Source organism: Pteropus medius, unplaced genomic scaffold (assembly GCF_902729225.1).
Source record: "Pteropus medius unplaced genomic scaffold, Ma_sr-lr_union100, whole genome shotgun sequence".
Lineage (NCBI taxonomy): Eukaryota > Metazoa > Chordata > Mammalia > Chiroptera > Pteropodidae > Pteropus > Pteropus medius.
The window spans coordinates 6,010,880-6,027,739 of NW_024349801.1; the positions used below are offsets into that span (position 1 = coordinate 6,010,880).

General features: G+C 50.0%; 1 protein-coding gene across 6 annotated transcripts in view; it reads right to left on the minus strand.

The window, feature by feature from the left end:
• Positions 1–16,860, minus strand: part of NECAB2 (N-terminal EF-hand calcium binding protein 2) — a 30,551-nt gene that overhangs the window by 12,096 nt on the left and 1,595 nt on the right. For 5 of the 6 annotated variants that reach the window (XM_039888795.1, XM_039888798.1, XM_039888794.1 and 2 more), the window contains exons 2-5: positions 14,968–14,992; positions 9,359–9,467; positions 7,217–7,242; positions 6,958–7,055 (exon numbers count right to left, since the gene is read on the minus strand). In XM_039888795.1, the coding sequence (XP_039744729.1) occupies positions 6,958–7,055; positions 7,217–7,242; positions 9,359–9,467; positions 14,968–14,992 (258 nt within the window). Of the gene's footprint in view, positions 1–6,957; positions 7,056–7,216; positions 7,243–9,358; positions 9,468–14,967; positions 14,993–16,699; positions 16,723–16,860 lie in introns of those variants that run through there. The other variant, XM_039888797.1, reaches the window with a different exon arrangement.

Sequence of the window (16,860 nt, forward strand, 5' to 3'; positions counted from 1 at the left end):
TGATGGTGGTGGTGAAGATGATGGTGAAGACGGTGGTGGTGATGACGGTGATGAGTGGTGTTGTTCCTAATGTTGTTGGTGACAGGGATGAAGTATGAGGGAAGAAAAATTCACAACCTCCTCTGCTCCCTTCCTCTTCCAAGGAGGATTCTTTGGACCCCCGGGCCTTCATGCTGCTACTCAGAGAAATGACAGACAACAATCAAAAGCAGCCAGAACTTAAACTGGCTCCCCAAGGAAAGTGCCTGAGACTCAGTCCTCAGAGGAAGGGGCGAGAGGAGAATCTAGGGGAAAAGTGAGGAAGAGACTTAGAGGGTACAAGGAGAGGACAGATAAAGAGAGTTTTCTACAAGTTTTGCTCTGTGATGGGAGACAGAGTGTCTCCTTTTGTCAAGAGACAGCAGCAAACACATTTCTTAGGGTTTCTGGATCCTTGAATTTGTTTTGGCTGCAAAAGGCTTTATAGTGGAAGGCAGAAGCCTGGTTTAGCCAGGTTGCTCAAGGATGCTAACAACCAAAATGACACTGTGTTGGGAGATGCTGGTCCCACACACCCTGTGCTGCTATCCCGGCCTCTTCCTCTAAGACTTGATCTTGCAGAGCCACCTGCCCTAGGGAATCTTGGAATTCTGCCCAGTCTCTGGCAAAGCAAGGGAAAACAGAGCTCTCAAGGAAAGCATATTCAACCATCCATCTTGCTGACTAAGAATTAATTAGCAATAATTGCGCAATTGGAAACATAGCTAGAGACAGACTGAGAAACAGAGGCAGGAGTGGGGAGCAGGGGAAGAGGAATAGGGTGGGGAGAGGCCAAAAGGAGAGGCACGCACAGATGGGGTGACGTGGAGGTGGACATTCTGTGCCCACCACCAGACCAGGCCTGCTGGAGAGTGGCCCTGACACAGAATGAATTAGTGGCAAAAAGTATGTGAGTTTCTGGTAGCCTAATGCATTGCAATTGTCGATTATCCTTCCTAGCAGACAACTGAACTCATGCGCAATCCAGTGATCAACGGGCTCTGGACAAACAAATGCCCCAAAACAAACAAGAAGATATAACGTGGCAAAAAAAAATTTAAACACGAAGAGAAAGGCTGCTAGAAGCAGTTATGCAGAAAATTGAGCTGAAGTAAGTATGTTAAAAGCACCCAGATCAGTGACTGGGGATGTATGTCTGGTCAGGGATCAATAGTGTAACTGGTTAGTTGAATTCCAAAAAGATACGTTAGTTTCAAAGGAGTAAAAATGCAGCTTTTACAGATTTCTTCTCCACCACAATCGATGCCTCAGCTGAGAGGCCAGCTCCACAGATTCCAGAGGAAAAAGATCAGATCTAGGAATTTTGCGTTGTGTGGACAAATTACTTGTTTGCAGAATAATAGGGAGGTATTCAGAAATCTTCGAATCTATGAAATTTTACCAGATGAGCACCTTTACTGCAAAGAATGCCTAGGAATTTCTCCCAAATCACCTAGGGTTGAGTCAGAGAGAATTCTTGAATAGGGAAGTTGTGAAGTAATGGTGATCATCCAGATTAAGCATTAAGGTTACAGGAGTCAAGAATTAAAAATATTAATCACTAACCATTAAATTTCAATTACACTAGGTGAAGTCAATAAAGAGTGTGAGAGTATGGGAAAAATAGCCAAAAATCTAAAAATTCCTATAATTCCCTCCACCCCCCCCCAAAAAAAAATGGAGGGGGAGAAATAGGAAGTGTTTTTATTAGCTAATCTAAAAACAGGATTATGAACATTAACAGTGTATGTTTTAGAAGTCACTAGTGAAACGAAAACTAGAATGTTTACCTTTTAAATCATAATCAATGCTGTAAGCAAAAGAAACCATCAGAAGATAAAATGTCAAAGAGACAAAGAAGCATAAAAATGTGAGAAGCACAAATAATGACAGAGGTCAAACCAGATAGATCATAACAATAAAGAAAAGCAGCCTAAATTCCCCCATGTAAAGACACCGACCTAGATTTGATTAAATGAGATCCAGGTAGAGATGCACATCGAAGCCAAAGCAGCACCAAAGGACTTACAAAGTATGAAAGATTCTGCAACCAAATTTGATCGAATGAACAAGATAAGTTGCAATATCACTATCAAGGTAGAGTATCAATGAGAAAGTATTACACAAGAAGGATAAGAATATAATGACAAAAGGCATGATGTATAATAAGGACAGAACATTATTAAATCTTCGTGCCGTGGGAGAGGATGTTGCTAAACATGACTATGGGGGTTCAGATGGCTACAGCCACTTTAGAAAGCAATTTTGCCTTATAACAAGAGCCTTACACTGCTCATACTCTTTGACCCAGTAATTCTCTACTTTTGATCATCTATTCTTAAGAAATAATGCAAAATGTGGACAAATATTTATGTCCTAACATTATTCATAATAGCAAAAACCTGGAAATAATCTAATATGACCAACAACAGAGGAATGGTAAGTAAATTTAAATAAGAATATCTGAACAGTTTTAAAAACATGGGGAAAGTGTTTCTTGAAATCTTAGTGGTTCAGGCAAACTTTTGTACACAGGACGATATTAAATATTTTAAAGAAATACGGATGGAAAGAAAGGTAATAAACTAAAATGTTAATATTTAGGGATAGTGGGAATTAGAAGTGATTTCAAATTTTTCTTTATACTTTTCTCTATTTCCTAAATATTGCATATTGAATATGTACTGTTTATATAATAAAAATATTCTATAGGTAGCAAACAGGGCTAAAAATATGGAAAGAAAAAAAACATAAAGATGTAAAGGTTAAATGACAAAACAATTTAGTGTGAGAAATTAGCTCATCATTGTCTCAAAGGACAGTGGGCACCAGGACGTAATAATAAATAGGGATGCAAAAGGCATTGCCAGGAAAAAAACATGAAAATCTTTAAAATGGGCAAAAATAATCACTGGGTTTCTTGTCTAGTATACCTTTCTGGTTTATATAGGTCTTTCCTTGTGTTGGACCTACTTTTAAAACTCTAAGATAGAAAAATAAATGATAATGCAAATAATCCTCATCCAGAGAAATGCATATGAATTTTCCCTGGCGGAATGCAACTGACTGCTGCCCTGTGGACAGTGACCAATTTTGCATTTACTCACAAATTCATTTCAGGATTCCTGGTTGCCTATATACATGGCGTGTGTTCCTTAAAGTTTCCTTTGAGGCAGTTGTAACATCTTACTGTTCTCACATTAATGAATTAGTTAAGTAAGATCTTTGCTCTGTGTGCATTTTGTATTTTTATACGTTTTATATAAAAGACACGATTTTACCTTTTTACAAAGTTGTAACAGCACAGAGTCCATAACAAAGAAAGGATAGCTATTTTCAAATTTTACTTTCTGAAAGTATGATCCATATCTTCTCAAGCATCCATGAGATAATTGTAAAAACAAATTAAATAATATGTAATGGAGAAATCACAACACATTCAAAAAACAGTTGAAACCTTATCGGTCATTTGGTTTCATCTGAACACCATGAAATGAGAAATGAATGACGACATAGGCTATTAGAGAATACTGTGAGAGAAAATACTGCGTATTAACATCTATGACTGCAGTGAAAATAACCAAAAGTAAAACTTCAAACCTGATTATCAAAAAATTTAAGCATTCTATTTAACACGTGAAAAAGAAGATCAACAACCACAAACCTAAGGAGCTAGGAGAGAGACAATAATAATGATAAAAACTATAAATACAGTAGAAAATGTATCATGAAATGTAAATGTGTAAAGGTCTGCTTATTAGAAACAACTAATTAAAACAGGCAAAACTGCCAAATATACGTTTTTAAAATGTAGCAAAATAGGACGAAAACCAAAACAAGAATTGAGCTATAACAGATGTTTTATTGAACTTAATCTATATTCGGTGCCTGTTTTGTGTTAATATTTTAGATTTTTTTAAAAAGCATAACATATTATGCATAATGAATCATAAAACTGATCGTGGCTATTATAATTTTGTTTTAAACTATACCAAAATGGACAAAGTAAAAAACTTAACTAAAACTAGGACTGACCTTAAAATAACTATCAAAAATAATCCCAGCCCGTTTTGTACCTCAACCCGAGCCTTATAAATTCTTTCTATTTTTGAATAGAAAAATAATTCTGTTAGAAAAACTGATTCACACACAGAAAATATTCAAAACCACCTACAATTAATTCCCACACTAACATCAATTCTCAATTCCCGATTAAGACAGAGATAAAATGCTCAGCTAGTGACAGGATTCAGCAATGTGATAAAAGAATAATGCACCAATTAGGGTTTATCGCAGGAAGCTAAGGATTGTTCAATCGAAGAGAATCTAATAATAGAATCCACCCCATCAATAGCTTATGAAAAAAATCATATGATCATTTAAAAAGGACCAAAAAGGCATGTGAAAAAATTCACTACCACCTCCGAAGACAAATTTAATAAAGGGAATGCAAAAATAATTTTTTTAACAGGCTGAAGAGGATTCTAAAATAAGAGCTGGTATTAATATTATAATTATTGGAGAAATACTAGAGAGATACACTTGAAAATCAGGAGCAAAACAAGGATGCCTGACTTAGAATCACTGCAATGTTTAGGGTTTGGGGGAAATGAACAGGACACAACAAAGAAATAGGAAGAACAGACACCAGAAATGAAGACAATAACTACAGCTGTTGCTATGACTGTATGTCAACAAAAGCAACTGAGTCAACTAATATCAATGGATGCAAGAGATGCATTTGAAATAATCAATGAGCTGCATTTCTACAAACAAAAATTGGTTCGAAGGTATGCAAGACAAAGAAATGCCAGCAACAAGCTACCATCACCACCACCACCACTAAAAATGCACCAAAGGCCACACTCAACATCACATATGCGTAATTTCTGAGAGCAAGATTTCCAAAACTGGTCCAAGTTGTAGGGGTAGACGTTAAAATCCTTTCCCGGATGGAGAATTAGGTCACATCTCTGAATAGTTATAACCAAAGACCAAGGAACAACTACAGATGCTGTCAACGGCTCGTGACACATGGCTGAGACGTGGCCCCATTGAAAGATGAGAAAACTGAGGCTGACGGAGGTGGTTTCAATAGCGAGGAGTCCCATTCGCGCCTCCCACAGCCTGTTAGATGCAGAGCTGGGGCCAACACACTCGTCTGCGTGACTCGGAATCTGGAGTCTGGGGTCTTTCCATGCTCCATTCTAATCTACCATCTGCTTCGACATTTTCAAATATTAAATAGTCTACAAGAATGAACAAGGAAGGGAGCCGGGTTTACATGTTATTAAAACAGATTTTAAAACACCACAACTCAAAACAGCATGACGCTGGGACAAAAATGAGAATGTGGGCAGTGGAAGCTCAGGGTTAGGCCTGGCCATTTCTGGATATGAGAAGAAAGAGGCTCCTAATATACCACAGAGGAGTAACTAGCATTTGAAAAAACATACAGAATTGGTCTTACCTATGCCTGGGCATACAACAGGAGCTTAGTTTTTAGCATTATAAAAACTAGTGGTCACGCTTTGCTCTGTGCCAGGTTGTGCTAAGCGCTTTATAGACCTTACTTCATTCAATCCTCATAAGAACCCTATAAGATGAAGGCTCCCATTCTACAGATGGAGAAATTGAGGCTCAAAAAAGGAAGTGATTGGTTTGGGGTCCTTCCGCCAGGTCTGGCTGACTTTATCGGTTAGGCTCCTTGGCCTCACCCAGCAGCAGACGGGGCTGGCCTTTTCTGGTCGCTCAAGGTTGCTGGTAGGCTGCAAGCTCTTGAGTGTCTAGGTGTCCCTCACAGCATGATCCACTCCCAGCTTCCTCCCTGTGTGCCTTGGTCAGTGTGCCGAAGTAGCTGCCCTTACTCCTGGCTGACTGACACTCCACTCACCCCTGAGCAGGCCTAGAGTCCCATGCTGTGCTCCATACCTCCTGGCAGGTCCCTGACTCCATTTCCCATCTCGTTTCAGCCAGTTGTATAGCTATGACTCTGCAGGATTTACCCTTCTGAGCCTCTGTTTCCATATCTATGTGATGGGGGGAGAGTAGCCACGCACAGGGTTGCCGTGAGGATTAAACTGAACGTTTAATCCTGGCCATCATATGTTCTCAGAAAATTTACTGTGCCTCTTCTCTATGGATGCAGCGAAGGAACACACCCCACCTGTCCCCTCTGGAAACGGCCGGCTCAGTGGGGGTACAGACTCAGAGGTGGGAAACAAGCCCATCCAAGCTACAATGAAGATGGCATAATGATATCCAACCCACGACCTGGCTCCATCTCCCTGCCTTCCGTCCACCTCCAGGCCATAAATGCAAACAAGGAAGTTACAGGACTGTGGACAAAGACTCTGGAGCCACATTGGAGGCCTCCCTGCAGGACACACATGAGGGCGGGGCGGTCCCTGCACCTGGCCCCTCCCAACATTCCTGATGGTTCCAATGCCCAGCACACAGCTCCCTGCCTGGACATGAGTCCTCATTCAAGATACCATCTGACTCCTCGGTCAAGGTCAGATGTGTGAGTCCGGCCCCTCCCTCCCATTCCCATCTTGTAACCCTGTTGTAGAAGGGCATGAGATGATCAGGTATGACGTTTGTCCAAGGATCCCAGAGGGCTTGGGATGCCTGCTGTTCTCTTTCCAGAACTCCATCCCAGGACCATGCCTGATGCTGGGAAAGGGTCTCACCCTCCAAACCAGACACCAGACACTGGATGGACAGGGCCATTCACAGAGCCACTCTACTCATTTCCCAGTTTACCTCAGCTCCCTCTAGGAGCCCCACGCAAAGCCCACCCCAGAGCCAGGCCCATACAAACTTATCATCACGAATCCAGGCACCCTTGGGTAAGGATGCCTAGGAGAAAATCTGTAACCAAACCAGCACTCAGGCCTTGGACCCCATTTCCCCAGGGGCCACCTACACCCCACTGACCTTCTTAGTGTAGCCCATGGCCTTTAGGACAGAGTGATTCAAGGTCTCCAGGGAGGCCAAGACGTCCTCATAGTCCCCCATGTGGTCCACAAAGTAATCTGGGGCGGGGGGGGAACAAACGTCAGGGGTCATAGGAGGATTCTGCCCCTGCCCTGCCCCGGGCCCTCCCACCGTCCCACCTTGTGTCCTCGCTCGCCTCTCCCTAGTCCCATCTCCCACCATCACACCCCACTCTTGGTTCCCGGAGCTGGGCACCTACCACATAGCTCCTTGGTATCCACGTGGCTGCAGAGAGAACAAGGGAGAGGGGGACTCAGAAGCCAGGCTTTCCTGTGCCCCCGTCCCCCCGCAGCATGCACAGCCCCATGCAGCTGGTACAACACCCACCTTCTGCCTTCGTGCTATGCTCTGGCACCACAACCCCACTTTACAGGTGAGACTGCAGCAGGTAAATGGCACTACCCCCTCTTAAGAATGAAGCGGGCATCCATGTCTGCACCTGTCTGACCCCATCACCACGCCACCCACTCTATTTCCTTGCCAAGTCTACCGACTGCATGAGCGGATGGGGCTAAGGCAGGGGCCTAGAAAGAAAGGGAAAAGGGATGAAGGCAAAGGCATGACTATTATAGGCTGAAACGAAACTCTCGTGTGACACACTGCCTCTGGGCATTCCTATTTGCAGGGTTGTGGGACCCAGGCCTTGGGATAGCTCTCGTGTTCCCACCCTAGCCCCAGGGTCTGCACCCCCATTCCTACGGCTCAGATAAAGAAGCATCCTGTCCTTCCTCGGAGGAGGCTGCGCACGAGAATGCCAGCCATGCAAGTGAAGGTGCAGGTAGCAGCCTCAGAGCAGAGATGCAACAGCGCAGTGTGCCAGCGGGGACGCCAAGGGACCTGAGCGTCTGTGCGCGTTCTGAAACCTTCCCTTTCTGGGACCCCGTTTCCTCACTGAGAGAGGAGGGGGCTGGCCTAGAATAGTGGGCTCCTCACAACCCGGGTTCAACGAGATGCTTCTGAGAAAAGGTTCCTGTGGCCAATTAAACCTGGGTTCAGAGCCTTTGCGAGCTCGGTCTTGGAGGTTCCCCTAATTTGCATCACATAGCAAAAGTTCTGACAAGTCCTGCAGGAAGGAAACCTGTTTAGTTGTGCTTAAACTAGCATTTCAGCAATCTCTCTGACCCGTGTGAATTGTTTTGGGCAGAAAGCCTACTCAGCATGCCCAGGAGCGCATGTTTACAGCTCCTGCACTGAGGAATGTTGGAGAAAAGAATCCTAAAGGTTCTTAGAGTCTTGACCTTCTACAATAGTGAGTCTACCCTGCTCCCCACTCATATTCCCTCATGGTTAAACTCTCAAACCAGCACCTCCATCTCCCCACACCCAGCTGGCCCAACACAAAAGGCATCAGATGAGAATGAATAATCAATGGACACCTGCGACAGCCCTTTCAGAGCTCCCCAGGGCTGCAGGAACCTCTCTCTCAGAATCCTCCATCTGGCTCCAGATACAAAGCCCTTCACTGGAATTGGTGGCAGGAAGCCTTTTCTTTCAAGTGGACTTCCCCGGGACGAGACCTGTTCCACCAGGCCCCACCCTGGTGCCCAGCCCGTGCCTCCTAGGACACTCTCAGACCCAACCTCTGGTCCACACCACCACTGTGTTGGGCCCCTTGCTAATGCACCTGGTGGCAGCTCCTTGTCCAGGCCATCTCAGGCCTGTCTCAGGGGACCCCCATCTTATCAAATCTGCCCTAAGCAGCCCCCCAGGAACTCTGGTCCTCATCACTGGAGTGGACCTGAGGAAGGTGTGGGGTGGAGAAGGGGGCTCATCCTGCTTGGGGAACCCCAGGGAAAGGGAGGGGGTGGAGATAAGGTTGGGGCCAGAGTTTTGGGTTGATTCTGAGATGCAAGTTAGGGTTATGAGTTAGTTGGAGAAAAGGGTTAGTTAGGTACAGAGTTAGAAGTAGGGTTAAGGTTAAGTGGAGTCAGGATTAGTATTTGGTTCGTTTGGTTTAAGATGGGAGCCGGTGAGGATCAAGATGACAGAGTCAATGCTGGGACCGGGAATCCGCACACGGTATCGGGCCAGGACTGAGCTGGGCTAGCGGGGGAGTGACATCACCGCCAACTTCTATTACCCCGCGTACATTCTGCAAAGCCCAGGCTCTGGCCCTGCTTAGTCACGCGTGCTCTGAAAAGACCAACTTGCCAATGCAATGTCCATCTGCCCACTCCCTAAGTCACCCCCGCCGGGGGGGACCTCTGACTTGGATTAGCGAGTTGGGGGATTTCAGGGCCCCTGTCCCTCTAGAGGAGTGGGCAGTGGAGGCTGGCCACTGGGGGAGTAGGAAGGTGCTTCCTCCCAGACCCACTGGGCCCTGCTCCAGGACTCGGCTCACTTGGTGTTGTCAGAGTCGATCGTGTGGAAGAGATCCTCCAGTTCTTTCTCGTTGAGAACGCCATCTGCAAAGAAGAGCTGGAATTCCTCCAAGGACAACTTCCCATCGTCTGCAAGGAAGGGAGGAAGGAGGGAGAGCAGCTGGTGTCTGCGCAATAGGACGTGCCAAAATCCAGATGATTGCCAAACTAACAGATAAAGTCCGGTCAGCTAATCCCTGCCCGCCCAGCTAATTCCAACCTAATGATAAACTTCGGTTCGCAGAAAATCACTGACTCATCCAGCAAATTCCCAAACCAACAGACCAACACCTATTTAGAGATAATCCCCAAATCGACAAATGTAACAAGTAGTAGCTAGTCTGCTGGGGCTCACTCTGCACGCAGTTAACGGGGCACCCGCTCCCTGTCAGGCAGCCTCCTCTCATCTGATTGGCCTGGCCACCTGGGGTCGGCACCCTTTTCGTTAGCACCTGGAAGAGGGAGGTCCAAAGCCGGGCAGTCTGATGACCACTTTCTCTTGCTTCTAAATGTCCAGATAGTCTCTTCGCACTCATAACATCTCCAAAGCTAGCACCCCTCTCTACTCTGCCCCATCTACTTGGCGAACTTCGGGTCCAAACCTTTGCATGGTCTGACGTGAGACGGCTGCCAGCAGTTGGCACGGAGTTCTCAGCGTGCCACAGATGTGGCCATAAAGATGCCAAACCACAAGGAGAGGAGGTGCCTGGCCCCAGCACTGGCCAGAGCACTCAGGGCTGGAGGCTGTGCTTCTGGGATGGGGACAGGGTGGGTCTCTGTAAGAGGGGCCACTACAGCTGATGCATGCCACCTGTCCCATCCGCTTCCCTCTCTTTGTCTCATCTCTTCTCCCTCTACTTGTAGTCGCCCTGGCACCAGCATCTGCTAGGGAAGCTGTCGTGGGTGTAGGGTCAGAAGGGCCACTGAGGGAGGGGCTCACAGCAGAAGACCAGTAACTCCTGGAGAAACAGCCCCCAAGCTTCCACCCTCAGCTCCTCCCACCTGGGCATACCTGCTGAGCAAACTCCTGCAAGCTGATCTCCAGCCCTCTGCAGCCACCTCCCCCTCCTCAATGATCTCAGACCCATTCCTGCTCCTCCTTAAAGGAGCCACGTCTGTGGGAGGCAGTGGAGGTCAGGGAGAAGGGCGAGCCCCCAGCCCCTCTCCACAGACCCCCTTCCATTACTTCCTGCCAGTCTGTAATCCAAGCCCCTGCGAGCCTACATGATACCTCTGTGTGGGTTACAAAGAGACGCCCCTTAGCGGGGCGGGGGAGGGGGGATGTAACCGAGCCTCAGGGCACATGGGCTGGGAGCAGAGTGCGCACTGGAGCTGAAGCCCTCAGTTCCCTCAGGTAGGTGGCCCTGTGCACGCACAACTCGCCCAGCCATACTTGGCAGACCTACTTAAGTCCAGAGCAGAAGTCACTCTTACATTTTAAAGGCTCTGCAGCTTCTGTATCTGTTCCCAGCCGCTCTGCGGGGAGGACTCAAAGGAGGCAAAAGGACGAGCTCAAGGGAGGGAGACCCTCACCCTCCACCCATCTTCAATCGAACCTCATCAAGCACAAAGTATCAGGGTCTGGGAGGGCGGGAGAACACTGACGTGTGTGAGCGCAGGCACGTACACGGGGTTTAGGGGCGACGTCCCGGGATGCTTCCAACATCCTGACCCGGGTTTCAAGGTCACAGAAGGAGAATGAATTTGTAACTTTCAAAAAAACCACAAGAGTCCCCCCAATACACACACACACACACGGGACCCAGAAACCAAGCCTGAACAGTACATGATACCGGCTGTGAAATACATAAACTCTAAGTCGTGGCTCTGTGTTCTGTGCAAGAGGAGACTTTCCAAGTTCCGTTTGGCAAGATTGGTAATAAAAATCAGGAACCACAGTGCAGAATCAGGGGAGATGCATGGGGCTCTTACTGCGTGTTCACCCATTCAGTCTTCACCACACCCCATAGCACACGTAATGCCATCACCCCCATTTTACAGAGCAGTAAACCGAGGCAGAGTGGTTAAGGGACTTGCCCAGGCCCCACAGTTGGAGCTTGAACCCAGGCCATCTGGCTCCTAAGTCCACGCTCTCAACCCAACCCAGGGTGGGGTCTTGTGGCGACACCCCCAGACACAGGGCTACATGGAAAAGCTGAGGCCAAGTCCAGACTCAGTGGAAGTGTGCTATGATTGATTAGTCATGCCTGCCATGGGCACAGCTGGGGTGTCTCCCTGCCCCCATCTATCTCCTCCTGCCTATCTGGGCACCTCTGCCCAGTCTGCACTAGGGAGAGCAGGCAGGGAGAGGCTCGCCAGGCCCCCTGAGCACAAAGCCTTCCTGGTTGACATTTACCTTAAATGTCCACCACAGCCCTAATGAACCCAAAGCAGCTAATGAGGAAAGCGACCTCTCCTACCCAGGCCCTTGCCCAATTAGACCAGTGGGCCTAGCATCTCCAAGTCCGTCCGGGAAGGACCCCGAGTGGGCCATTTGTAGGCCTCTTCCCTAATTAGCATGAGCTCAGCCTCTGTCGCAGTGACCTTTCAAATGCCAGGAGTCTGCTAGTGTCCGCATCCCCAGAGAGAAACGCAATTGGCACTTAGCCCTCCACTGGCACCACCTACCACCTGCTGGGTTTCGTAACCCAGGCTGTTAGGCCGGCCTGTCTCTCAGCTGCCCCTCAGCAGCTGTGCCCGGTCTCCATCTCCGTGAAGAAGTCTCTGTCCTAGGAGCCACGGGGACGGGCCAGTGCGAGCCCCTGCTCCTGAGATCCTGAGGACCTCTTCCCCTCCAACCTCAGCCCAGGCCCTGGCTTGAGACCACACGCCCATCTTCCACCCCCAGGAATCTCACTCCCATGGACACCTGGGCAGGGCCGGGACCCGCTCGTGTTCAACAAGTGTGTGCTTGTGCTCTTGTGTGTCTCTATCTACGTCTACACCCATACTCATCCTTATGTCCGGGTACTCCCATCCCCCACCCACATAATGTTTTCAAACCGTGCTGGGATAAATCTGAGCCCGGCGTCCCCCTCCCCGCCTGCCCCTCCCCAGCCGAGGATCTGCAGTCTGTCACTAGTCCTCTCTGAGCCTTGCTTTTGTCATCCCTAGTAAGGAGGATGGTGCTTCCTCTCTGTGGGAGCAGAGTGAAGACTAAATAAGAAGGTCCATGAAAGTCTTAGTGTCTAACAGATGCTCAGTGGCCCCTGGCAGCCTCCACCAGCCAGCGGACTCCACGGGGAGGGAACCAAACGCCTGCTGAAAAACCAAGGCCTTTTTCCAAAGCGCTCAATGCTAGGCAGCTGCGACAGGGCTGACTCCTCACAGTGGGCCGGAGCTCCACTCTCCATCCTCATGACAGCCCTCTGAGCTGAGAACTAGTTTCATTATCCCCACTTGTAGGTGGGGAAACCGAGGTACAAGAGTTTGGTGGCTGGCCTAAGGTCACAAACCTGGGAAGTGGCTGAGCCGGGGCTCAAGCCCAGGCAGTCCCTGTGACAGAGGAGGGACCCCACCTCCCCGCCACAGGCTCCACATCCCACACACACATTAACCCTGGTGACAACCCCCCACAGTCACTCAGTGGTGGCTGGGAAGGCATACCGCCCCAAGAACAGGAGTAGGCTCGGCCTCTGTGGGGGCCACAGGAGTTGAGGGTCCCTGCAGCTGTGCTCAGGGGGTGGGAACATGGCCTCCGATGGGGAATAAGTAAGGAAGACAAAACCCCATCTACGCCTGAATGGAGACCAGGGTGCCACTGACCACCCACACATTGCAAAGGTCTCTACAGAGCACACACTCAGAAACACGCACACACAGACTTGAGTACGTACAGCAACAGTTAGAGACACATCGCTCAGACCCACAAACTCGTGCAGATACACACACGCACACACACAACTCCACATCCACGTGGACGCACACACTCCCTGCAGTACGCTAGAGAGCATAGCCAGACACACCACTGTACCCCAGTGCCACACAGCTTCACTCTCATCCATGAATAAATCCATTACCTGAAGTTTATAGGCATTTTCTGAGGACCTACTGTGTGCTGGGTATCAGGCCCATGACAGGGACAAAACCCCAATTCCCACTATAAAGACCTCACAGTGTGCTGGAGGGGACTGGCCAGCATCCAGCAACGACCATGCGCAGTCCCAGGCTGGCCCCTCACTGAAGACACTAGGGAGGGGAAGAGCCCCTTAACCCCCTTCTCTGATCTCTAACACTGTTCAGGCAGCGATGCCACCACCATTTTTTGAGCCCCACTGAAGTCGCCCCCACATCCCTCTCCCTCCTCCTTGTTCCATATGGAATTGCTCTGATGGTCCTTTGTCCAATGAGGCCTGTCGTCACCACCAGCGATGGGGACAAGAGGTGGTTCCCCTGGGCAGTGACTTCCAGCCCAGGCCTGTGTACCCACTCCCATCCCACAAGGCCTCACGTCCCACCCCCGCCCCCAACACCATGTCGGGCAGAGCAGCAGTAATGCCCAGGGACAGGTAGCAGGGCTGGGGCATGTGAGCTGCGACTCAGGGTAGAGCTGGCATCTTGAACTCCAGCCTAGGCAGGAGAGTGACTGGGACTTGGTGCTTCAGGGGACCTGAGGGCCCTGGGGGACGAGCACCATCTGTTCCTCGCTTTTCCCCCAGCATAGGCCTTGATAAACAATCGGCATTTCTCCACGAATGAACAAATAAACACTGGGCACTGCTTAATTCTCTCTAAAAACATCTATCCCCACATCTCCTCCCTGTATTTTCCCAACAGCCCAGGAAAGTAGACAGGTTATCACCCCACTTTACAGGTGGGGAAACTGGATAGGAAATGCGCCTTAATTAAAGTCCCCGTAGGGTTGCTTCGGGCCAGAGAATAATGACGACGGTATTTACAGGAAGTTGTGCTGCTCTGCTGCTCCCGCAAGGCTCAGACAGGCCTTGGGAAACTTGGTTTATCTTCAGCTTCTGGCCTTCCTCGTACAGGGCAGAGCCCCTCCAAGCAGTCAGAAGTGGAGTGTCACGAGTTCTCTGGCAAAACAATGTGCTGCTCACAGAGTTACGGAGTCTGTGGGACATGCGGAAAAGGGCTGGGGTCTTGCACAGCTGTGCTACCCTGGGCAAGTCACGTAACCCCTCTGGGCCACTACAGAGTTGACAGAACAGGGGCTACAGCACTGACTGCATCCGGTTGCTGTGAGGAGGACGTGTGCCAGGGACTGGGAAGGCCCAGAGTGAGGTGGGGCTTCCCCTGCCTGGACCACCTTGGTCCAGCCCGGCGCCATAAAAGTTAAAGCACATCAAGCATTTACCACCAGCAAGACCTCCTGGCATCACAGGCATCGACTCACTGAATCCTCACGGCATCCCCACTACACAGGAACTATGGGAACCCCACTGTTCAGAGGGGAACTGAGGCAGAGGGAAGAGCCAAGATTTGGATTTCAGACTTCAGAGACCTGCACTCTTAACCTTCTGGTTCAAGGTTGTCCAGACTCTACTCCCCTTGCTCCCCATCCGTTTCCCCTGAAGCACCAGGATAGAAAGAGCCAGGTCCTCTTCAGGGACAGCCCGGAATGGAAACTCACCATTTTTGTCTGCACGGCGGAAAATCTGCAGAGAAGAGAGGTCGGTCAAGTCAGCCCTGGGGAAGGGAAGCAGGCGCCTTCCCGGGGCTCCTGACCTGATACCGAGATCCCACTCCTTCCCAGGTGGGCCTGGGAAACTGAGCCCCGCCCCTTCCTTCCTCTCCAGGGAGACCTCCACCTGGCTCTGATCCAGGGGCAGGCAAGGGATGTTTCAGGCAGAGGCCCTCCCAGCCGCCCTCATGGAAGCGGCCACCCACTCTCCCTTCTGTGCCACAGCCTGCCCACGGCCACACTGACAGACACATGCACACGTGTGTGGACACTCTCGCTCACACCCATCCACATGCTTGGGGGTGCATTCCCAGGGCCATCGCTCCACGAAGCTTCACCCACTGTCGCACACTCAGAATTTGTGTCCCATGGATGCAGCCACATGTCTTAGACCATTGCACCCCTCCCAGAACCCCTTGAGGACCCCAGTTTTCTACAGGGAGGTTGAGTTAAGTCTCAACAGAGGTATCTGCTAAGGGAACCTCGAGGCTTGGCAACTGGACCAGCTGCGGGCAGGAGTAGATTTCTGGGGGGTGGGGGAGTAGGTAGAAGCAGGTCACCAGGAGCTAAAAAAACCAGTTGCTGCATCAGGCAGGGATGGGGAGGAGACAGCCCGAGCCCCTACTCCCTCCCCCCGCCCGAGCTTAGAGACCAGATAACTCCTCCTCCTGGTATTTTGGGACCAGGTGAGCCACGCTAATGGAAGAGGAGGGGAGGCACCACCCCCTCTGACCATCCACCTTTGGTCCTTCCCTGGGGAAAAAGACAGATGTCCTCCCGTTCCTCTAAGCAGTGGGGCAGGCATCCATCATCAGGTGCCTGGGGCTGTGACAGACTGAAGCAGCAGCTCAGAGGGCTTCTCAGATATTACCCTCCTCCTTAGCTGAACCCTGAGTCTGGGGTACTGGGCAAGAGCCACCATGGCCGGGGCAGAAAATGGAGCAGTTACTAAAGTGCCCCAGCCCCTCCTCAAAGCCTCAGCCTGGGCGCTCCACACCCCTGCTCCTGACTGTAAGGTTCCTTGAGGCTGGGGTCCCACCTTCAGGTGTTAAACTGGGGAATGACACGACCACATAATGTGGTTCCAGGAGTCTGCACAAGCACTGTGAGCCCCGACCTCCTTGCATCACCCCTTTTCAGAGATGAGGAAATGGAGGCTCAGAGCCCTCACGTGGCACTCTAGGACCCTGGAGCCCACCTTCTGCACTGTTAGAGGAGAGAATTGGGAGGGGTCTGGGCAGCGTTTCCCTACAAAGGCAGGCCTAGGTCTGCGGACCCATTGGCCCAGAGCTTTCAGCCCTGAACCCTGCTGTGGTCTTGAGAGAGCGGGTCCAGTGTGTTGAGCTGTGTATATGTGTGTCTGGGGGCACCAGACCACAAGCCCTCCCGGCACACCTCCACCTTCCCTGCCCTGCCCAGCTCTTTGCCCAGAGTGAGCTATGGGTTCCAGGAGAGGAGAAGAAAGGAAAGAAGAAATCCATGCTTACCCACACTCACAGGGATGTGAGGTACTTAGGTAAACACACACATGCGCGCGCACACACATGCACACACGCGCACACGCGCACACACACACACACACACACACACGCCTCCCAGAAGCCCATCATGCTTATCTGAAGCACCCCCATCACCCTGCCACCCACCACACAGGGCCCTCCATGGGATATTAACATCCCACCTCCATGCTGTCACCAGGATGGGGGGTCGGAGAGGATCAAGCCCCTCCACCTTCTCCTGGCACTCCACAGGGGAGGCTCCCCATCCCCTGCCATCGGCAACCTGGAATCTCCCTCCCACTTGGGGAGTGGGTGGAGGAGGTGGGCTTCCCCGAGGCCAGGC